This window comes from Diplotaxodon limnothrissa, linkage group LG4 (assembly GCF_057381915.1).
Source record: "Diplotaxodon limnothrissa isolate DT_005_m linkage group LG4, D_limnothrissa_male_GT1.1, whole genome shotgun sequence".
Taxonomy (NCBI): domain Eukaryota; kingdom Metazoa; phylum Chordata; class Actinopteri; order Cichliformes; family Cichlidae; genus Diplotaxodon; species Diplotaxodon limnothrissa.
The window spans coordinates 22517619-22541708 of record NC_140599.1 but is presented as its reverse complement, the minus strand read 5'-3'; the positions used below and the strand labels follow the sequence as shown (position 1 = coordinate 22541708).

Here is a 24090-nt window from a genome sequence, read left to right as displayed (position 1 = left end):
TCAAATCCACCGGCCGTCTGGGACCTTTTTCTGTCGAATTTGCATGTTCTTCCTGTGCCTGTGTGGGTTCTCTCCAGGTACGGCGGCTTCCTCCCACAATCGACAGCCATGCATGTTAGGTTAATTATAAATTGGCAGTAGGTGTGAACCTGAGTGTGAATGGTTGTTTGTCTTCCTGTGTTAACCCTGAGACAGACTGGCAACCTGTCCAGCGGTTCCCCGCTTCTAAGTGGGGTACTGGCTACAGTCCCACACCTCTCCCCTTGTGACCCTGAATTAGATAAGCAAACGAATGGCTGGACGCATCTTTTTCAAAATGTTTGTGTTCACTATCATTTAGCCACTTTAAATATTCCTACACGCATGGAATCAGTGTTGTGTTGACTGCTGGCAGCGGGGAAGTAGTGTGCTCTGGTGGTTACTCAATGAAATGCAGTACATCGGCGCTGCGTGGTCTCACCGTGGGATCTTAGATTTGCCTACGGGGAGGAATTTGATCAACTTCATCAGTCTTAATGGGCCACAATGTGGAACCCTCGAACTTCTATTTTAATTAAGAACACTGAACTTAGGACCTATTAATCACACTGAGATCCAACAGCAGCATAAGTTATGAACTATTTTTCTCTTTTCAGCCAGTAAGATTCAAATACCCAGGAATCATGTTTGATGCAGACTTGTGGCTTTACTATGCAGTGGTTTACACCTTCACCGAACAAGAGAAGATCCAAGTTCGGTCCTGAAAGATGACAGGTTGCACCAGAAGGTCATTCGAAGCAGACCTAAAGTAACCTCTGCGGTGACCCCGTATGTTAAGGAAGCAGCCGAATTTAGCTAATATTAGATTCAGACTAATCCAAACTTTACTTTTTAAGAATATTTATCATAAACCTGGCGGGACTACAGATTAAAATTTGCATGTATGGCTAAATTTCTTAAATTCCTATGATGGATTTAAGTGCTCATGTAAATAATGTGCATTGTCGATATCTTATTCTTGCAACAGTGTATTTATGTTTAACATAGATGACCTGAATGAAGTATATTTACAGAGCATTCAACCAAAAGAAACCCCAGTTTTCACTCTAGTTAAAAATCAATGCAAGTAAATATAACACACTCTTCTAGGTCAGTATTTATTAGCAGATGGTACAGTATTAAAGCCATGAAAGTTGACTCATTTGACCTACTTTTAGAATAGTCTGCAAAACTCTTAGCTATTTGAATGCAAACTCAATGCAATGTAAACGCACTTTGGAAGAACGTGGTCACAAAAACACCTAAATGCCATTTCATCTTGTTAAAAAAAAGACTCCCTATAGCTTCTCGCCACTTACTGACCCTTCGATGCGTGTGCATGTCTGTGTGCCGTCCCCGCTGACATTTCCCATTTTACAGAATTCATGTTTAGACAAACTTAAAGTTTGGGATCTCTCCCTCCTGCTGTTTTAACATTACTCACTCTTGTACAGACATTAACACACCTGTTATTTGTTATTGTCCAATATGTAAAATGGATTAGTGGGTCTTTGTGAGCAGTTCCTCCTCCACACTGCGGGATCTTCAGTCATAATTGCTGTGCCTCGATAGCACTCGGCAGGGAAAATCTTGCCAGAGAAAGTTACTGAGTAAGGCTCTCTCCTTGCACAACTATTACTGCCAAGGTGCACTTAACCCCTAATTGCTCCAGTGGAGCTGTGAAGTGATTGACCGTATAAGATTGTGCAGCACTGAGCAGCTCCTTGGTGTGAATGTGTGTAATTGCATGAATGTGAAGTAGGGTGTTATTTTGAAAAAAAAAAGTACTTAGGTGTTAGCCAGCTGCAAGGACCCCTTTCTAGACAGATCTTCCGTCCACTGGCCTTACTTATTAAATGTGAAATCTGTCTTTTTACTTTTTTTTTCTTTAATTACAATACCTATGAAGCATCTGTAGTTCACAGTGTACCAATAACCAGAACTTCTTTCCTGGCTGTCTCAGCAGTAGAATTTGTAGCAGCAATAGTGAAAGGTCTTCTTCTTTATTTTATTTTATTTTATTTTATTTTATTTTTTTTGCATAAACATCTTTGGGAATCTTTCTATAAATCTGCAGATGTAATCATGATGTCCTGCTCAGTAATTGTCCTGTCCATTGTGTTTTCTCCTTCAGTATGTGGAGACAATCAGCAGCAAGCAGACTGAGTTGGACACCTTCATTGCTGATGGATACAAGACGGCCTTGTCTGAGGAGCGCCGCAGGTACTGCTTCCTAGTCGACCGTCAGTGTGCTGTGGCTAAGAACAGCAGCGCCTACCATGGCAAGGTAAGATCACTAAATTATCATACCGTTCTGGGTGGAGACTACGGTCTCTTTCCAGATACTGACTTTCTTCCACAGTCATACTTTAATTGGTAATTCTAAATTGGCCGTTGATATGAATGCAAGCCTGAATTGATGTTTGTCTGTCTGCAAACGTCTGTCTACCTTTCTACTTATGACAGCTCCCACTGGTGACCCCAAATAGGATAAATGGTTAAGACAATATTTTATACCTGTATGGTTAGTATTTCCTGTAATAATTTGTTCAGTTATCAAGCGTTTGTAGGCAAGGCTCAGCTCCATGTGGAGCCTAGCCTGTTTTCAGCAGTTGTATTAATTTAGATAATTTGAAACATGTTGTCTGTATTATCTGGTCAAAAAGGGACGTGTGCAGAGCTTTTAAAGTCAGTCTAAACAGCTACTCCCCATCTGTTATCTCAGAGTCATTTTAAGTTTATGAACCACTGTTGTATATATAATTCAGTTGCATTTGTTTTGACCGCTCAAAGGGGCCGCTTTGGTTTTAAAAAATTGATTATCATCGTAGACGGTGCCAAGCTGACAGGTATATTTGAAGCTGTAATCCATCAGTGCACCTGCATGCATCTGGTTGCCTTTTTCTATGTGGAGAACGGCTTCGCTTTTTCAGTTTATTAAAGGCTAATAGGAAAAGACTTTAAAAAGCCAAACCTTGAGTAAGATGGATTGAAATAAATTGCACACAGCCTTTTGCCTGTATTGTTTACAACAGCAGTCACTAGAGAATGTTTAACTGCTTGTTATTTTTCACATTGGTGCTGACATTTGAAGCAAAGAACCTTTGAATCCAAGCAAATATCCCCTCATAGCATACAATCAAAGGTAGTGGAGAGTTGTTATAGAAGGATTTAGTCAATTTATATGTGTGTGTGTGTGTGTGTGTGTGTGTGTGTTTCTGTGAGCTTGTGTGAACTGCAAACACAAGCCTATCCATTTTTCAAGGATATCAAATTCATGTGTAATGGAGTAAATCTGTCTCCAGGGAATACTGGTGGGTGTAAACCGTCAGCCTGAAGATGTGGCTGGAGGTGTGTGCGTGCGTGCACGTGCCAGCTATCCTCCTGCTGCTTTTTTTCCCCATCATGGAGTCTAGTCATTAATCAGGATGGGGGTGTGCGTGGGAAGAATTCACCTTCAGCAACCTGAAGAACCCTCTCCCAGAGGGTTTCTAGTGTGTGTTTGCCTGTGTGTAACACAAAGAAAAAAAAGAGATGATGTGAGCTGCAGATTGGTCAATACACAGTGACAAAATACAGTTTGCGCATACATGTGTGTGTGTAGGTACCATACAGACATACAAACGTGATCTTGGTTTAACTGCACAGTATTTTGGTAGTTTTAAAAAAGAACAGCCGTGTCCACGGGCTGTGAGATGTTGCAGTGGGCAGCTTGGTTGTATGTTAGCCTGCCTCACCCACGCAGCACATTATCAAAGCTGCACTGAGGGCAGTGGTCAAGGATGCTCTGCAAGGAAATATCTTTGAGGACTTGACTTGTTTTTTTTGTTTTGTTTTGTGTTTTTTTTTTTTTTTTTTTTTTAAGGGGGGGGGGGGGCTGCTTAGCTGAGTGCTTTTTCTCTGGTGACACTGCAGCCACAACAGTATCTCTGCTTTTAACATAAATGTGTTTTTTCTGGTTTCCCCAAATCACTTCCTTTTTCCTATCAGGGTAAAGACCTTCTGACCCAGAAGATCCCAGTGTGGCAACAGGCCTGCTCAGATCCAAACAAGCTGCCGGAGAGGGCCATGCTCCTGGCCCAGCAGATGGGCTCTGCTGCCCTTGGGGGTGCAAGTCCTCTGCATACCTCCAAATCCAATCTGGTCATTTCAGACCCCATTCCTGGGGCACAGCCACTTCCTGTGCCCCCAGAGTTGGCTGTCTTTATGGGTAGTGGCCTTGGACACCCAGCGGTAAGTTTAGAAAATATTTATTTATGTTAATAAGTGAGTTGCTGTTTATTATGTTAGTTAATAGCATTGATTTTCTGCTTGGAAACCTATGAGTCCTTGCATTCCTGTAAAGGCTTTGGCATGCACACCCACACCAGCATTGTTCAGACAAAGAATATTCCAGTGACAAAGGCCTAGAAGAGCACACGGACCAACCCAAAATTTTTATCTGGTTTCCAGTCTCCCCAGAACCCCTACAACCCACAGGACTCAAAGGGACTTCTGCCCCAGTGCTTGATCCCACAGTGCACTTCCTCAGATAGTGATCCTTATATTACTTTTGTAATTTAATTCTCAAATATGATGTCAAAGATTTAAGATTCCTGGCATTTTACATATACTTTAGGCTTATTTTTATAGAGAAAATGAAATTATTTAACTGGAGTTTCTTCACTCCATTTCCTCAAGGCCACCACTGAGTAAGAGCTAGCACTGCTCTCCTTATGTCGGCTCATGTGCTTTTGGCCCTCCATAAGGAAGCAAATCAAACAAACATTTCTCTTTAAAGATGGCACTCAAGTTAATGAGCTGTTAAGCCTTCATTTCATGCAGTGCAGCAACAAAGTAAACTTAGATGAACTTACTAGACTTAATCAGTCACTTTGAAATGTATTTTGTAGGTCTACAGCTCCAGTGCTATTCTGTATATACCAAACTTCATCTTAATCCAAAAAATTAGGATGAACTGCCGCTACAGCATTCCACACTGTAAGCCTTTTTTTATTGTTCTTAGTGAATCTATGCTTGTTTATTTCAGAGACTGATGGGTCCCGATGGCATGTCCATGGTCAATGGGACAACAGGAGTCCAAGGAGAGGAATACTGGGCAGAAGAAGCAGCAATGTCTATTTCCCAAGTTAGGCCTTCATCCCCTTCAACCCAGGCACAGGTACAGTCCCAGGTCCAGCCCCAGAGACAGGTCAGCGACGTCTACTCCAATACCCTACCTGTCCGCAGGCCTGCCCCCGCCAAGAATAAAAACCCAGTGGGTAAGATGTTATCCAAATACTACAAAACTGTCGAAAGAGGAAAATGGGCAGAATGTTTGAACCTCTTCCTTCATTGAGGAGCATAAAACTTATCATTGCAAATATTTTTCCAATAACGGTGAAACATTACGTTCCAACCTGAATATGGAGTTAAAAAAGAAAAGGTGAAGTTTGCTTTAAAATGTTGATAATATGATCATATGCAAGATTTCAGTTAAGTACAGAATTGTATAACAAAAGCTGCTAATGTTGTTATGTCTGACTGTTGACTGATTCTTCCATGAGTTTGTTCAGCTCAAGTCATTCCAGTAGTCTATGAACAGTTCCTGATGTTAATCATGTTGCTCACATATATCTGCTTTCAAACCCAACAGGAGAGACACGAACCCTGCCTAGATCCAGTTCGATGGCGGCAGGACTGGAAAAGAACGGGCGCTCCCGTGTCCAGGCCATCTTTTCCCACGCTGCAGGTGACAACAGCACCCTGCTTAGTTTCTCCGAGGGAGATGTCATCACCCTGCTAGTGCCTGAAGCGCGTGATGGCTGGCACTATGGGGAGAATGAGAAAAACAAGATGTAAGTAATGTATAATTTATTCTGTTTTGCCCGAATCCAAACTGTAAAATAAGCTAAATGTTTGTCGATTAGGAGCAGCCATAGGCACATGTACATTTAACAAACTCTGCACTTTTAACAGGCGTGGCTGGTTCCCGTTCTCCTACACACGCGTGCTTCCTGACAGTGACAGTGAGAAGCTCAGAGTGAAGTATGCAGGATAAACACTGCCACACTTAATAATTCTGAATGAGACCAAGTCTGAGGCCATTGTTTTCTTACCCCTCCAGCCTGCACCATGGGAAAAGTAGCAGTACAGGGAACTTGTTGGAGAATGATGCATCAGTGCCCACACCGGACTACGGCCTGACTGCCCGACTGCTGGCACAAAGCCTAGCACAGCCCCGCCCACGCCCCTACAGCATGGCAGGCTTTGGCACACAGGTACTGTAACATGTCGCTGTACCTTTTAGTGAACAGTACCATTTCTGCACTTGTTACTTGCTAAATTAATTTGTAGTTTGTCTTATGTTGTGTAATTAAATGAGTAATCCTGCAGTAAGTGAAAATCTGACTTTTGCTCACTTTCTGCCATCTAGTGTTTGTATTTAAATACAGCAGATAATTCAGTAGTGGGTCTATGAGCACACAATGACTGCTTAACACTTGTTTTTTCAGCCTGCTATTGAGGATTATGATGGTCGCTTTGCCACAAGGTAAGTGCCTTTTTTGCCCTACCTACTAAGTATTGATCGATAATGTATGACTGCTACTGCCATCTGAAACACTTGACACTCGAGGCAGCAAGGCAACTGCTGAACATGCGCATATCCCAATTTAAATGTAGCATACTTTCACTGCTTTCTAAACAGATAAAATTTATTTTACTGAGGAAAAAAAACCTACTAGTACTGGGGTCATCACAAAGTCAGTATGGATCGAAGTGTGATGCCCGAGTTAGTGGTAACAAAGCTCAATTGTTCTGTAAATCTACTTTTATTACTCTTTTTAATTTATTTAGTGTGTTTTTGATTTTTTTTTATGTGCAGGAGTGTTTTTATTTACTTATTTATCTATTTTATACTATTATTTTATTTTATTTATTCATTTTTTGCCAATAATCCCAAAGACGGTAGTTCACTACTGATTTCAAACTGTCAATCTTGGATAAATTTGGCCTTTTTTCTTTCTTTTTTTTTGACACAACTTTGACAGTAGGCCACTGATCTCTTCATCCACTAATTGTTTCTAAACTAACGAGAACAAAAGTCCTGCTCTGCCATAGAATTTAAAATTTGCAACTTTGCCATACTGTATGTATGCAGTGTTTGCTTTAAATATTATTTCTTGTGTCGTCTTTATCCTTTCCTCTTTGCTCTTCTTTACTTTTTAAGTAGCTTGTTAAAGTTGAGCAGGGTCAGTATCAGTGTATTGACAGAGTGATTTTTTTTGATCCATTGTGTTTTAACTCTAAACAAGTCCTTGCTGACTCGTCAGGGTAATGTGAGGTTAAGATTCAGAATTATGCTGTGCCTGTTTCTGTCCGATCAGGGAGTGCATCTTTGCGTATATACCTGTCTGTAAATGTGTGTACGTGTGAGAGTGGGAGGGAGGAGAAATGTCCTGGTGTTTGGTGGATTACATGTTGTGACAGTAGACATCACGCTGACTTCATCTCAGTCATCACTGCTTGTCAGCCTGGGGCTTTGGGCACCAGTGTCAAGATGTTTTACATACTCCTGTCTGCTCTAAATGTGTGTGTATTTTTCTTTCTGTATCAGTATTTTGAGACAACTCTGTCCTGCAGGGTGTATTCACCCCAACAGACTAATACTGCATCCCTCCAGCTAAGGAGATGACTTGATGATTTTCTCATCAACAGCAACATATTGGGTTTGTCTGTTTTTCAAAGACTGGTCGAGTCAAACACAATCAAAATATGCACAACAATATCAGCAAACATATCTGCGTAAAAGTGTTGATGAGGGAATTGGAAGTCCAATCTTCTTGATTATGGCAGGTGTGTTTGGAGTTGTAGCTGTGGGTGGGGCAAAATAGATTTCCTGACCCCACCTGCCCTTCTCCTAAACTCTACTCTGCCGCCTTGTGCCTGTCTTGTCTTTCTCCATTTCTCTCTGAGTGTGTCCGACCTGGCAAGCTTCCTTCTCTCTTTGTTCCACAGTGACAGTCCTGATGGCAAATTGATTTCGACTGTGTGAGAACAGACATACAGACAGAAACAGACAGCTCCGGATAGCACAGGGGCCTCTTCCCCCCCCTCCCCCCCCATCTTTCCCCCTTCTTAGCCTCCCTCCTGTCCAATTATCTCCACCTCTTCTCCTCTGCCTCCACACACACCCCTTCTCCGAATGGAAGAGGCCAGTTTCATCCCTCCTTTCTGTCCTCTCTTCCTCCCCGGGTCCCTCCTTTCCTCCTTCCGTCCGTCCTGGGGTGCTGCTGGTGGTGGTGTCGGTGTGGACAGTAGCGGTTGGTGGGTGGAGGATTGCGTTGAGCGAGAGAGCCAGAGCGGGGCCTACCTGCTCGGCATGCAGCGATATGGACTCTGAATTCGCTATCACAGTCCACCATCACGGACTGATCTCGCAAGAGACTGCCTTTGCTACTGCTTATCTTTCATGCATGTACATGGTTGTGTCATTTTGTCAAACTAAAGGACATTCATGTACTGTACAAGTGCCAAAAGACTTCAATGTCGATGTACTAAAGCCACTGACTGAATGGCCTTTTTAAGCACAAGTGGGCCCAATATTATTGATTTCCCACCAAACACATACACGCTCAAAAAGCTTTGTTCAAAGTAAGGCTGCACGGCAGATTACTCTGTTTCCATTCTGAGAGTTCCCCTACGTCCTGCTGTGCTTCCTCGTGTCAGTGCTAGATTTTATTTTCCGCCCAGAGGGTGTGTCATATATGCCTTATTTTGCTTTTTTTTTTTTCTATTTAATACAGATTTTATGTGCGATGAAGCATTTTTTTAATTGAGCTTCAATAATATACATTATATATAGCTAAATATAAATTGTTTCTGTCCGTCCACTAAATTGCACTGTATTTTTGGTCATCACATGGTATAGTAAAAAAAAAGAAAAGCAAATTAAATTAAAATTCCCACTTTTGTCAACACAAACCCTCTTTTTGCCATCCTTTCCTGAACCTGCTGCCACAGTTATTACTTAAATAAAACGCCTCACTCCTGTAACCTTCAGTTTTGTCTTCTTTTTTGTTCTTTCCTTTTCCCCCCCCCCCACTTTTTTTCTTCTAATCCTGAAGGTACAGTTAGCTTGGAAGGGTCCATGATCTTTTGTTGAGTATCCCCAATAACAGCTGTGAATTAGTTTTAGGTTAAATAATAACCACAGCTTCTGCAGCTTTCAGTGTTTATGATTGTATTCCCTGAGTGGCTATGTAGTTTTTTTGTTGTTTTTTTAATTTATTTTTTTGGTCTTTTCTTTTTTTTTAAAAAATATATTGTCCTTGTAAAAAATCAAATCAAATCAATGATAATAATAATAATAAATATTATTATTAAATTAAAAAATTTACATATTTCCAGAAACAATGAAACCTGCTGATTAGTTGAAGTGTTTATCTTATGCATGCTGTGGAGGGAAACCAGAAAATGTAATATTGAGATTTGACCTTGAATGTATGGTGAATTTTTACAAAGGTATTCTAAATAAAACATACATCTATATATTAATAAACAGTGTGGTCTAACGAGAAATCTGTTCTGTCGATGATAATTTCCTTGTTCGGCTCAGAACTGATTCTTTTTATTTTTCACTTTTCCCTCTCAAAACCAACACCTACCTGTGACTCATTTCAAGCCACAACTCTGTTCGGTGCATGCGGTTTCATCCTTACTCACTCCCCCAAGCACCTGTAACATCTGTGCTGCTCTTGATAGCCTGTTGGTGTGTGAGTTGGTGTTGTGTGCACTTTGACCTGAACTCTGCCTGCCTGCTTTCCTTCTCTTTGGTTGTTTTTTAAATATGATTTTGACTTACTTGTGCTTGAGTTGTATTTGGGTCATATAAACAGCAGTGCACACATTTTTTGCAGACGTGCGGTTGATTTTATTTATTTTTATTTACTGTCAGATTTGTTCCCAGTGAGCTTTGCAATTTGAAAGGATTGTAGAGTGCTGTATACAGTATGGCATGTTGAGCATGAAGTGCGTACCTCTGTTTTGCATCCCCCATTTCAGTCGTGTACTGTTATCAGTTTCAGTATGTATGCATTGCACCAGACTAACCAGTGTCCTTACAAAATGTGACCCATGCATGATCTGAGAGATGAGCCATTCAAATCCAAAAGTTCTTTTTACCTTCCAGTTTGGGTCCAGAATTGTCCCGGTTCTGAGGGAACAGGACCTCCGTAAGTCCACCAGTCTCCATCGCCTTTCAGCCAAGCAGTCTCTTATCTTCTGCTCTCTATTACTGTCTGGTTCTCATTGTTGTCATTGGCTGTCTGGCTGCAGTTAAGACGCGGGGAATAGCTGGTCTTTTCTGTCCTTTGGCCTCTTTGGAGTTGGCATCACTTGGTTCTGTCAATCCAGCAGGCCTTGGGTTGTAAAAGAAGTACTTTTATATTTTAATTTATGTATTTTTTTTTTCTTTCTGTGTGTAACCCAACATCATACAGAGAAGACACTAACCCTTCATGCATGCCTATAACACGCTATTTAATTAGAATTTGTTCATCATATGCTTGCTAAATCTCACAAAACTGCAACTTTTTGCTCAACTTACTGTTGGAAACTTTAGGAAGGTAGAAGTCTTTGGGTGTGGTTACATAATTAACCATCTAGATCTTGTACTTTGCTCAAGCTAACTATAAGTCTTGTCTCACCCCTCCTCTCCCCACAGTGACCGTTCCCTGGAGGTCTACCTCCGGCCTTCCTTCTCTGATGACCGAGCTGCACCCATCTTCTACTAGCAGCCTGCTGCCCCCTTTTTACCCTCGCGGGCCTTTCCTTTTTAAAAAGCAAGAGATAATGGCCAACACTGGCAGGTTTCAGTTGTATAACATTATCGCAAGAGGGCCCAGTGGCTGTGGAAATTCACTTAAAGAATTTCCCATCAATGTTTTTTGCGAATGCTTTCACGAAACATTGAATGTTTTAGTCAGAACAGTGTGACAGTTAGATTTAATTATTTAGATCATACCAATTGTGAATAAGGTATTGCTAATAAGTTTTACTAGTGATGCCAATACATTAATATTTATCTGTACTTCTGTTATGCTATTTTTTTGGTTTCTGCAACACTTTACACTGTAACTTTCACTGGAGGATTATTTGAATTAAGTATCAGTGGAGGGGCACACTGCAATAGTTGCTTACATGAGCTGAGAAAACGAGAAAAGGATGGTTGTAAACAGTCTACCACACATTGCTGTAATGTGAACTGAGTAATTTGAATACTCAGACTGATGGTTGAACCCTGACAGGCGATGAGTAAACTATAATTTTGCTTTTGTTAGGTAATAGTATAGAATTATATATTGACTAGTTGTGATACAGTATACCCAGATTTTCAATGTGGGAACTGTGCCTTCTAGGTGTTCTTTTTTTTGTTTGTTTTTTCTTTATATGCATATGGCGATATCCATTTTGTTCTGTAAAGTGGTTTGAGGGAATATGCATCACAGTTCTATTTGTATTTTTATATTACTGAAAACGTTGATGGGATTATTTCACTTTCTTTGGCTTGAGCAAGCTTTCGTACAGTGCAGGCGCATTTCCACAGGTATAACACGGGAATAAACTGCTACTCTTTCCTTATGTTCAAATTTCAGTAATATCTAAGCTGCCAGATTGCCAGGAGGTTTGTTTTTTTTAATATATATATATATATATATATATAAATACATATATATATATTCAGCTTAGAGGGGGTGGTAGCTTATCAGATAAGGTACAGTATTATCATAGCTTTGATCATTTGTTCTCAGTATTTTGCAGTACACTCACCTGGGACACAAGATTAGAGGCATGTTTTTCTTTTCTACAATATGCTGTATGGGGTTAGTGCTGAAAGTGTGGTTGAAAAGTAAGAATGTGTTGTGTGAATGAGCTGAAATGCCTCTTAGTCTCCAGGAAATAAACTGTTACGTCACAAACACCTTTTGTGGATGAGTCGTTTCCACTGAGAATTGCGGTCATGCTTTTACTACATAGCTCATTTAAGAATCAAGTTTCAAATGCATTTTTTTTAACTTTTATATAGCCCTCACCTCGTCCATGTCTCTCTGTTTGTATTATATCTGTACCGTGCAGAGCATGCATGTAAATTAACTTGTCCAAAATAAATCCATATGGGCACAGACTTCATACTTTTATGTGTTGTGTTTTGTTTGTTTTGCACTTGTTGACATTAATGCAGATAAATATATCACAGACACAAGAGGGGGAAAAGTATTTGGATTTATTTGTTTTGGATAGTACAACAGCCGTGAGTGAGGGATGAATGGAAACAGCAATGATGTTACTACCGGTGCATAGAACAACCCACCTCACCTTCTCCAAAGGCGTCTGCCACTTTAGCCAATGGGCTTTGAAATATCTCTTTGGCAAATTTGAGAGACTATCATCCTGGATTGCATCTTCTTCAAATTCTCTATACAAAAATACTAGCAATGTTTTCTCTTCTTGCAGAACTTCAAAGGCAAGGAAAGAGGAAACTGAATTGGCACTTGGAGCTACAGGAGGATAGAGAGGGGGGAGTGAGCTGCCGATACAGCAGTAGTAATTCAAGTCAAGCTACCTGCTACATGTTGATATAGGATTCATACAATTGTCCTATTTTGAATTTCTTTTTTTTCCATTCCCTTATCACCTCATACCCGGTTCATTCAGCACTAACATAACAGATGCATAATGGATGAGACCAAGACCTAGATGTAGAAAAGATGCTCGGAAATGATAACTGACATTCAACATTTATAACTGGCATGTTGATACTGACACCACTCAACAGTGGTGACACATCTAAGTCCCTTTTAAAGTCGTTCTACTGATGATCAAATTTATTAAAAAAAACAAAAAAAACCCAACAACCCTAAATCTATAAACGGCACATGGACACTAATGGGGGGAATCTCATTGTTCAGCTGATTCGTTGCAGAATGTGGACACGAAGAGCAACATGGGGAACACAAAGTGCTTCAGAAAGGTGTGGAGAGCCGTGGGTTGTCATTAACTAGAGTGAGTGGTGGAGAATATGGTAGTGGTAACATCCTGGTTTTCTGTATTATGTTGCCATTAACATTAAATCCACAAAGTCCCACAATGGTGATTTGGATAACGTGAGAAATTAGGATGAAGCACCTCCAGCTCCACCATCATCACCAGCTATAACTTTTCATTGAAGTCAAATATTTTGTTTGAAAATCCATTGTAGTTTCTTATGTAACAACCATCAAGCACTGTTTTCTGGCACCAACAATGAGAGCCGTAACAGTCTTAAGTTGCCAGAAAATGCCAGATGGTAAGCAGATGGACAAAGGCAGCCAATGAGAGGAGCAGCTATGTCTGTCATTTCGCTTTTTTTTTTCTTTTTCCTTTTTTGGGGGGATTATTTTTATAATTCACAAATCAAAAGAACTGTAAGGTCACGAAAAGGAACTGATGCCGCATTTAGCAAATAAATACTGCGTGTCAAAACTAACATTTCTATTTCTGCAGACAATAACACTTCGCTTTGTATCCACTTTAGGTTGCTATCCGTGCAGCTATTGCTCTTTCGTCATAAAAAATAAATAAAATAATAATAATAGTGTGCAAATCATTCGGGGTACTTCACTACAATATGAGGCACTGTCTCATAAAGGGTCACCAGGGTCAGATGCCCCAAAGGTCGATTAAAAAATAAAACTCTGTAAAACATCTAGATATAATAATGCTGCTTTTTCTGTGTTGAGAAGAACCTGGAATCGACCTTCTCTCATCGAGGTGGCACGGCACTCTCAGTCTTTTGGGTTATCGTCACTGTTCCCTGTGGGACACAAGAGATTGGAAATAGAAGGTAAAAATATTATATTTATTTATTTACCAACTTCACAACAAAAACAATTTAACCAGGAATGCCCTAGATCTACTTTGTCTGTGTAATAAGCCACATCGCTGCAAATATTAGCACTTAAATATTAGATTTTAGGAATCTTTAAATCCACTTTGTCTTTCAGCTGTTTATATTAGCTGCATGTGGATCTTTGCTTACAACATTACAATGGAAGCCATCTTTCAATAGCCAAAGTAGGATCAGTATTTTAAACTGAGGTGACGTTTAGTGGAGTGTCACAATTTTAGTGAAACTTTTACTACAAGTTGGACTAAAAGGCATTTTTACCTTTTGCTGAGCTCATCTGGGAGTCGCAAACATGTGTGATAGAGAATCGTGACACCATAAAACGATTAAGTGCTACAGCGGCTGGTTTAGGTGCCTCGGGACTGTTGGAGAGAGAAGTGGGTGTTAACGCGGGCTCAAGTGTGGTGACAGGTGAGGATGGACAGGGCTCAAAGGACAGGTCATCTTCCAATTCGCAGTTCCCACCTGAATGCACACAGGAAGTCATAATCGCTTTGTTAAATGCAGTGAGAAAAAAAGTGAGGCTTATTCTTTGCAACATATTACATCCTCACCCTCTTCTGATTTGTTTCCATCTGTTTGTTTAGAAACACAGGGTGATTCATGTGACTGAGCTTCAAGTTCAGGGTCAGGTTGGGGCTGCTGGTCAAAGTTTTTTGTCTCTGATGTTTCCTCTCCACTGGCCTCTACTTCTGTTGAGAAGGAATAGTCGGCCAGCTCTCCTGTGGGGCTCTCCTGGAAGGCATGAAAACCAATTAAGTGATTTAATTTAATATAATAATCTCCCCAGTTTGTACAACGTTGACCTATTAAAATATTGTACCTGGTCAAAAAGGAACACTGTGACATCATCAAAAAAAGACACCGCTTTTTTCTTCCTCTCCAACTCCTCACAGAAGGATTCGGTGAGCAGGCCGGGCATCTTCAGGAGGCTGCGGAGGTGTCTAGCCCTGCTGCAGTCACTCACCACCACCGGCACTGTGGTGAAATCCTCCTCACTCTCCTCACTGTCTTCATCTTGAATGTTGTAGGTCCTCAGCTCTTCATCAGAATCGCTATCATCCGAGTCATCTTCATCCTCTGCCTCCTCCAGTGGAGCTCTTACATTCTCTCCACAAAGCTCCAGCAATGATGAGGAAGTGGACAGGTCAAGAGGACCATTGGATTCTCCACACAAACTGTCTTGTGAGTCACATTCCTCTGCATCTATGTCCTCAAATTCTTCCTCATTTATTCTCGCACCATCCCCTCTGTCGTCTGTCTCCTCGTTGACATGACTGAATTCGGGTAGCTCCTCCTCCTCTGTGGAGCCATCACCATGTTCATTTTCTTTGGGGGACTCGTCATTGTCATTGTTGGTTATGGTGGAGCCAGTATGCAATGACTGGGAATTGGAGCAGTCTTCTCTCCTGCTCCCGTCTTCCCGGGCATCCTGGACAGTGGAATTTGGCTGAGATCCAGTGGCGGGGTTAAGCTCTGTGGAAGGTTCGTCTTCTGAGTGCTCTGTCTCCAACCCAAGATCATCATCTGCAGGGGCGGTCTCTTTGGTCAGGCAGCCACCCATCTGTGGAGGAAATGGTGACAGCATAGACAACCCAGGGGTGGGAAGAGAATGGGGTGAACTATTGTCAGCCTCTGAGAGATTCACCAAAGCACAACTTTTGATGTGTCTCAGATTTGTTAAAGTTTCCCCATTAGCAAACTTCTTTTCTACAGCATGATTATTTCCTAAAAGGCTTGGTTTCTCAGCAGGGGGGTGACAGTTACGTGGACCTGCAAAGAACTTACTGCCGTCCTCTTGGGGACTCCTCTCATCATAGTCAGAAAAATAGGCTGAGTCCCTGTAGGGGTTCTTCTCGGTTAGACTTTTTAACTGTACCTCTGAGTTGCTTGTGGAAGTGCAGACCCCTTGTCCTAAACCCACCTGCAAAACAAGCTCGGATTCTCCGCCCAGCCTAGGGCTCCTCTCACCACCCAGGGGATCTCCAAGCTCTTTAAAAATAAACTCTGGAGATTCGTTGTTCTCTGTGTCATAGCCGCTATCCAGTGATTTGGGCAGGACTGGGATATTGAAGGGATCAGGGCTTAAGGGGCTTGCCATTGATGAAAACATGTTGTTGGTGTCTAAAGAGTCACCAGCTGTCTCTGGCTTCTTCTGCGGGCTGAGCTCTTCCTCCTCTATCTCAGCATAGTCGAGGTTGAAGTCTGCAAAGATCCCTGAAGTAATATCTGTAATGTCATCTTCTTCCTCACTGTAGTCACCAAGTTCAACCAGGCATATGCTGGAGTCTCTTACGCCAACTCCTCTATCTAATGTTCTGCTTCTCTCAGGTGTCTCTGCATAGTTTAGCTTCTTGTCGCTCAGATCAAAAGATACTCCTGTCGAAATGCCCTCCCACATCTTACTTCTCTGCTTATCTGACAGTTGCCCTGCTTGACTAGCCTGAGGCTTCCTAAAAGAGGATGGTGATTTTATGTGGCTTGCCTCAGGTATCATTGCAGGATACGTTCTCTCTCCATAAAGAAATGATTGCGTTTCATATTTTCCACCCTCTCTATCTCTGGTATTTATTCTTGCATCTGTGAGAGAATTGGTACTTTGCACATTATCTTTAGTTGTGTTCCTTTCCACTTGAAAGGCATCTTCCTCTTTTTCTTGGTGGCATAAGTGAATGTATGAGCCTAAATCAGTTGGTTTGCTACAACTATTACAGTCAGATCCTCTTCCTCCTCCTTCTGAGGCATCACAAGATCTGGAGCTGTGGAAAGTTCTGGTGGAAACTTTGGTTAAAGACCATAATTCAGTTGTGTTTGACTGACTGGTATACTGCAGATCCAGACAGCTGTCACTTCCACTGCCTGTCTGCCTTGTGTCAAAGCTCAGGCTGTTATTGTTTGCAGAATGGTTTGAGATCCAGTTTGTGGCCTCTCCCTCGGAGAAAAGGTCATCCTCGATTTCTCCACTTCTCTGTTGACCCAAAAGCACGCCGTCAGCAGTTCCTGCATCAATTCCGATGTGGTTAACAATAGATGGTCTCTTTCTAAGATGACCTACCATATTATGGCAGCTTTCATTAACTGTGCTATGATTTGTGTTTGCTTCAAGGTAGGGATCACAGAACCCTAAGCTGGGGCTACTGACTGCTTGTGATAAACTGCGTGGGTTCTCTAACTGCTCCTTAGACTCTGCTGGCCTTTCTGCAGAGTCATTGAGATTGGACGAAAGGCAATTTTGGGAGTGGCCTAATTGTGGGGGGCTGGTGCTGTATATGTGTCTGAGCAGTGGTTCCCTGGTTAGCTGGCTAGTGGGACTTGAATCAGAGTCATAGGCAGTGGATTTGATGTTATCAGCAGTAGACCAGTATGCGCTGGGTTGTGCTGTGGTTGAACAAGTTTCACTCTCAGATAACAATCTGCTGTCACTGACTTCTAATCCTGGGCTGTAGTCCACAATGCTGTCATCCAGGTTAATGTTACACTCTACTGGTTCCTCTATGCGAATGTAGTACTCACTGCTGACTGAGGGGCTGTGGGCACTCAATACTGGAACCACACTCGGGTGTTGGGGTTCATAATAGGATGGGGACATGCTTGAGGTAAGGCTATCAGTCTTGCAGCCCCCTGTGGTGCTTCCCTTGCTTGAATAGTAGATATCCTGGTAATGTGGGTTCCCTTGGCCCAGTGGACCACTGGTGGAGGAGGAGCAGTAGGGTTGCTCAGCTCGGGCCTGCTCCCATTTGTATTCAAAGTTGAGACCGTGGCTGGTCTCTGTGACAGTCAGTAGGTCATCACCTGTGTCAGAGTGGAAGCTGTCAGAGAAGTGCTCCAAGAGGGGGAAGGAGGATGAAGCAGAGGAGGCCAGCTCCACTGCTTGAGTTTGGTCTGTATTAGGGGCATCAGCTGAGGCTGGTGTAGGGGTTAGAACTAGAGCTGTGGATGTAGCTGTGTGAGAGGTGCTGCCAAGCAAATTGGGTCTCAAGGCATTCCAGCGTTGCTCAAAGTCTTCCTCAGCTTCACTGGAGCCTTTGGCACACAAGTATGTGACCAGAAGGTGTACTTCCTCACTGCTGGGTCTCAGCTCTGGCTGCAGCCAGCAGAACTGCATTACCTCGTACCTGAACGGAGAAGAGGGACCGAAAAGACCACACACACCTTCAGGCTGGAAAACACTTATTGGTATCCTAAGATATTTTTGTTAAAAAAAGGAGAAAAGTTCAGAAGCAACATTTAAAAAAAAGGTAATATAAGGAGAACTTCAAAGTCAGCACTTTATAGCAACACCTAGCACTTATTTACTGCACTAGTCAATAGCATATACAGCATAGTATATGAAGGAGGTGCAGTGGAGATGCTGACACAGTTAGAAGATGTTTATGCTTTTCTTTGTGCATCTGTGTGGCTTCTCAGTGTTTGTACCAATTAGTTTAATTCCTTAGGGAGCAGTTTTGAAATAAAAAATAAATAAAAAACAATATCTGGCAGGCTTCCCAGGTAAAGATGAATGAGGTGATTCGGATCTGGTCGATGCCAAGGGGATCATAAAGAATAGGGAGAGTATTGATCATCTGCCCTTGGTAGCAAAGACAAATGTTGCTACAATGGACTTGTATCAAAATAAATAAAAAAGATATAAAACGGGAAAAATAAGGTTGTTAGAAACTCATTGGTCAGTTTGAACTGAAGGCTTACCAGCATCTAGAATCTATTTTGTGTGGCATCACTAATGTATAAGCTACTAGTCTTTTCTGAGTGTCAGTATTCACTGTATGTACAGTAGGTTCTCCTGAGTGTAGTTATGTGTGGATGTCTTACCAGCGGTCAGCCAAGGGGAACTGGAGCTGGGGTTTGGGTAGTTTAAGCTGCTGTTCCTTCACAGCATATGTCAAGACCTGTCTGTCAGAATAGTGTCTATACGGCTGGTTTCCCAGCTCAAACAACTCCCACAAAGTCACTCCAAATGACCTGAAACACACAAAGAAATATTTTAGGTTGGTCACTTCACATATTCCGGATAGAAAAACTTTCCAAACAAACTGTTCCACTCATTCGGTAACCCTTCAGACGGCTTGCCTTAAGTATGTGTGAACTCGAACTGTAGCTTCGATAATCTGCAATAAAAGCTTGCATTTCTCTCCCTTTACATAACTCACCATATGTTGCTGCTTTTGGTTTGGTCAACAACCAACAGGTTTCCATGGACCTCATCTATGAGTTCAGGTGCAATCCAGCGCAGGGGTACCCAAATCTGGTCTTGTGTTATATAATAGTCATCCTACAGAATTAAAAAGAGATATTGAGTACTAGGAGCATTACTAGCAGTCTTTAAAAATTACAGATATTTCAAAAGACTGACCTTGTACCGACTGTGGGAAAGTCCATAGTCTCCAATCTTAACTGACATTTCTGATGTTAGGAGGCAGTTTCGCAAGGCCAGGTCACTGTTGAAAATAAAAAACAAGCAACCCCCCAAAACTGTTAAATAGAGAGATAAAACAATGCCACTTTTATTCAGAAAGACGCACTATGTGCAACAATGTAGTTGTTATTGTTTTCCCCTAATTAACTCTCTGTCCATGTGTGTGTTACAGTCTAAGCCTGTTCCTTAATAATTTAACTTTTTGGTATTTTTATGTTTAAAAAAATGTTTCTCTTGGGATCCGATCTAGTTTAAAAAATTGCAGCTGAAGTGTCTTGAGAAGAGTCTGTGTGATTTTTCTTTTAACCTGCACTAGAATGTTGGCACTTCTTTTTTTACAGCAACATACAGTAATGTTGTCAGTTAAAATTCAGTGATAAATGACAGAATTATACAATTAGAGTAACATACATATCACCTAAGTGCGTAAACACACTCACAATTAAGTCAGTAAGTGGAATCTCACCTCCTCCACAATGGGAGCTTTCAGCCTGGCAGTCACTAATTGGTTGCTATGGCCACCACCACTGCATGGATGGTGGAGTGAGAGCGAGAGGGGCTCGCCCCCAGCAACAAAATCACTGATGCTGGAGTTTGTGACAACTACTCAGGCAGCACCAGGATGTTGTTGCCAGGAGAGACCAACAGGTGGCGCACAAACCATTCAAGTAGATTCTTCCTTTTAAAGCTCAAATTGCAGAAGGTAAAGGGAGCGGGACTGACACACGTACCTGTGGATGAAGTTGTTTTTGTGAAGGTGCAGAAGCCCTGAAGCAATGTCACATGCCATTCTCTGGAGGATCAACGGGTCAGGTGTCTCAGAATCAGCTACTTGACAGCTGTGGAGGTAACTCTTCAGATCACCCTAAGAGGGGAAAAAATATGAGAACATGAGACACACTGACTTTTCTTTAATTCTGCAAACAAAACTAAACAAAGAAATTTAAAAAAATATATATGAAGGCCTGAGCAAACAAAGTTGGTCATTAAAATGTGTCTTACCATAGGGCAAAACTCCATGACCAACAGAAAAGGAGTAACCTCTGTACATTGTGCCAAGCACTGCAAGAGGGCAGGGTGCTGGAGGGTCCTGTGAGACAATTTTAGAAGGTATGATTGTGCAAAAACCATACCGGTAATAAAATAAAAACGTGTGGAGTTTCTGAAGTTTGATAAAACTGACCGGTATGGCTGGACCTCTTCAAGAAATTGCATCTGGTCCTGGACACTGGCACTGGCCTTCAGCTCCTTCACCACCACCTGCGTGGTGCTGAGGCCTGCATTGACCTCGCCCAGCAGAACCTGCAAGATTTAGCCAGCATCGATAAACTGTAGATTTAGAAACCAAAGTAAACATAAACTAGGAATGGAAATAGTGTGCGAAACAATCCAGGAAGCAAGGTAAAATGTAGGGAATCTAATGTGGCTGTGTATTTCAACTCTTCCCCTGTGGAATAAACTCCCCGATCGAATTAGCCTCACTGGAGCATTCAATATAAGAGTAGAACACATTTTAAAAACCACGTATTATAGTAAGGAAGCTGCTGTTTAAACTAGAATATTAAAATAGTAATATTGAGTGCAAAGGTGTTTAAAATCCCTCTATCTAAAAACTGACTGAGTGTATGCTTTCAGAACTAAATAAAAGTTTTACCTTGCCAAACCAGCCATTTCCAATCTCCTTCAGATAGAGCAGACTGTGGCGTCCAAGGTCTGATGATTTCAGCAGTTGGACTGGAAAAGAGCAATAAGAAAGACATACAGTAAGATTACTCTCAGACAGGAAGAAAATGACGGCTTTAGCATCAAGGAAGTGACTAAAAGAAAAGGAATCTTACAAGAACAATTTTCAACGCACTGAACGAGGTAAACGAGAAAAATCGAAAGTTAAGAATGCTCTCTGCAGAAACAAAAAGAAGCTGAGCTCCACAGCAGAGAAAAAGAAAACTGAAAACACAGATAAGGCAAAAATACAGAAACCTCTCTGAGCAAAAGAATACATTTCCTAAATAAAATGTCACATTTACTGAAGAGAAGCTTGCCTGAAGCCAAATAAATGTTTTACTTTCCATATAAATTAAAGTGTCCTTTAAGAACAAAGAATTTTTTTGTCACGACACAAATTGCAGCAACACCATAATTCTACAAATCATCCATCTTATGCACAAAATCAAATACCTCCATGGATCTTCATATTTTAAGTATGAAGATGTTGAAAGGACGATGATGATGGAGCAGCGGAGCGGCCAGCCACTCTGAGCACCGTCACAGCGACTGAGTCCGAGTCCCAGGCTGAGATGAAGTACTGGTTCAGAGTGTGAGAACCAAGAGCCCGTGGCCCCGGCCCCAGCCCCAGGCAACTTAGCCTCATTGTGTGTATGTGAGAAGGAGCCCACGGTCACAGTGTGTGTGTGAGCGCCTCGGCAGGATTTAACCCTCCGAGCCCTTGCACAGCTGAACAAGCTCACCGCGTTGCCTCTCCCCGTCTCCACCGAGCTCATCCTCCAACTGGGACACATAGAAAAACACATACTGTCCTCATCTAAAGCTCTCCAGCTGTCGAGCAAAGGCCGAAATCCCTGCTTCCTATATAGGCTTCCAGCTGCAGTACACAGAAGAGCAGACAATCTTTAAGTCCGATCTACTGAACAAAAAAAAAAAGATGAGATGAGATTTCTGCCCTTGCTTCTGGTCATGTATCCCGCCTGATGTGACTGTCATGTATGTTGGTTGTGTGCCGTTTGACACGCCACCTCTATGTGCAGCTTCAAGACACCCAGGAGTGACATAAGGCCCCCATAATGCCCCCCTATCACCCAGGACAGCAGCATTCCTCAGCCAAACATGACACAAACACTGCTCTGTCCACAAAAAAAGACCTCTGTCATACGCATTCACCACCCCTATCTCTCTGCTCTTAGGTCCTGGTGCATGCCACCACCCTTCCCCTGTCTTTCCTCATTCTGTCACAGACCCCTCACTGTATTCTCCTCATAATGCCAGTCCTCCGCTTGCGCGTTCCATGGACGTTTTAGCCAGGCCTTATGCTCCCCCACTGCCCAGCCGGTTTAAAACAGGCCCATTGTTTGGTTCGCTCACTCACACACACATTCACAGTGTCTCCTGGTACCCAGTGCACCAAACACACACTTGCAGACACACACACACACAAAAGTGGCACACAAGGCCCATTCTCCACTGGATCGCTGGACAGAGGTTGTGTCACAGTGATAACAGAACAACACTTCTCCACCCCAGCCTCCAAGCCTCCACTACCCCTGCTCGACAGAGCGACAGAGAGAGAGAAATTAAGAAGTCATATTATTCCAAATGTGGAATTTATGAGCGTGAGTGTGCATTCTTGTCCTACTATTGGCATTTCTTGAAAAGATGCAACTGAAAATACATGCTAACACTTTAAACATGGACTTTGAGTCAGCTTTGAGCTTCTATAGGGAGTCTGAAAGTTTGACATGATCTGTTAGACAAAAGATTAGAGCAACAAGTGGAAAAGAAGAACTCTCAGATGGTTAAAGGCAAACATTGTGCTGTGTGTTCAAACTGATGTATGGGTTCATATAGAAAATATCATCCATGCCTGGTGTATAAAATATACTACTGGTATTTTCTTACCAGTAGTGAGGATAATTCATTCACCCCATGCATGCTAGTGTGAGGGTAGGCAGTTTATGACACGTGAAGGAGCTTCTGATGATTATGTATGGGTAACAACAAATGTAAAACATATATTCAGAAAAACCGAAAATATCAACTTTAAAGGAAATATACATTCTGTGTATCTTCAGTGCTTAATTGTGTGAAATATACATGTAAAAAAGTAAATCCAATAGTACAAAAGGTTCAACTATTTATAAAGAGGAATGAGTCATAGAGTGTTCTCCCTCTGAATCACTGGAAGGAGTCAATATCACTCTTTTCACGATCTCGCCTTTCGCCATTTACCCATTCCTCACCCTGCAACACCTGGACCAATCATACAGCAGTAGCTATGGGGGAAAGAGGCGAGAATAGTGATTGGCTGTGAGCCTGAGGCTGCCTTGTCCAATCATTGCTGACGCTTACATCCTGGGACGCTGAGCAGCAACTCACCTCCCTTCTAGCTGAGCACAGTGCAGCGCACACAGCCAGTGAGTCATACAGGGTGAGGCACTTTGAGCACCCAGGATCTGACTTGCACTGAGATCGACAAATATATACACGTCACATCAAGGCGAAACCGCACTTGAACATCCCGCGTCTGAGGTAGAATGTCGTGAAATAACACAAATATAGAATTATCAACTAAAAATACCAAAATAACATGAAACACTGTTCTAAAATAAGATGATAAAAACAGAAAAAAACAAACCGCATTCATGAGCTGGAACATGGATTTAACCCTCATCTCATTGCCTGGGTTCCATGCAGATCACAGAGCATAATCTTTGACATATCTCACTTTTTCTCGTATTTTCATGACTTTTTTAGGCAATTTGTTCCTAATGATTCCACGCCCCTGTTTTCCCTTTTTTGCTTTAATTAGTGTTTTTTAAAAATACATATGTTCTGGGGTCTCAGGAGACCCCAATTACACCTAAGCAGTTTTTTTTTTTTTTTTTAAATAGAACTATTTATTTAGTCAATGTTTGCCATGAGTCTCAAATGGGAGTATCACACAGTTTTCACAGAGGCGGAGGCACTCTAGCAGTGATTTTAAAGAAGAAAAACT

The 24090-nt window shown here is 41.9% G+C and overlaps 2 protein-coding genes across 2 annotated transcripts in view; one reads left to right on the top strand and one right to left on the bottom strand.

The window, feature by feature from the left end:
- The window catches only part of LOC146633805 (BAR/IMD domain-containing adapter protein 2-like), a 52140-nt gene extending 41246 nt beyond the window's left edge, over nucleotides 1-10894 (top strand). The window contains exons 7-15 of the mRNA XM_085352530.1: nucleotides 2153-2305; nucleotides 4009-4251; nucleotides 5048-5279; nucleotides 5654-5855; nucleotides 5977-6045; nucleotides 6125-6278; nucleotides 6513-6550; nucleotides 10190-10232; nucleotides 10724-10894. Coding sequence (XP_085208656.1) covers nucleotides 2153-2305; nucleotides 4009-4251; nucleotides 5048-5279; nucleotides 5654-5855; nucleotides 5977-6045; nucleotides 6125-6278; nucleotides 6513-6550; nucleotides 10190-10217 — 1119 coding nt within the window. The 3' untranslated portion in view covers nucleotides 10218-10232; nucleotides 10724-10894. The remainder of the gene's footprint in view (nucleotides 1-2152; nucleotides 2306-4008; nucleotides 4252-5047; nucleotides 5280-5653; nucleotides 5856-5976; nucleotides 6046-6124; nucleotides 6279-6512; nucleotides 6551-10189; nucleotides 10233-10723) is intronic.
- Nucleotides 10895-12297: 1403 nt separating this feature from the next.
- On the bottom strand, nucleotides 12298-22104 carry aatka (apoptosis-associated tyrosine kinase a). The gene is made up of 12 exons (XM_085351661.1): nucleotides 21540-22104; nucleotides 21016-21095; nucleotides 20545-20663; nucleotides 20364-20451; nucleotides 20093-20226; nucleotides 19299-19383; nucleotides 19096-19217; nucleotides 18758-18907; nucleotides 14769-18060; nucleotides 14500-14680; nucleotides 14207-14410; nucleotides 12298-13852 (listed from the first exon to the last, which is right to left on the bottom strand). The coding sequence occupies exons 1-12, from the start codon at nucleotides 21553-21555 to the stop codon at nucleotides 13824-13826; spliced, it is 4500 nt and encodes a 1499-aa protein (XP_085207787.1). The 5' UTR covers nucleotides 21556-22104; the 3' UTR covers nucleotides 12298-13823.
- Between the last annotated feature and the right edge of the window lie 1986 nt (nucleotides 22105-24090).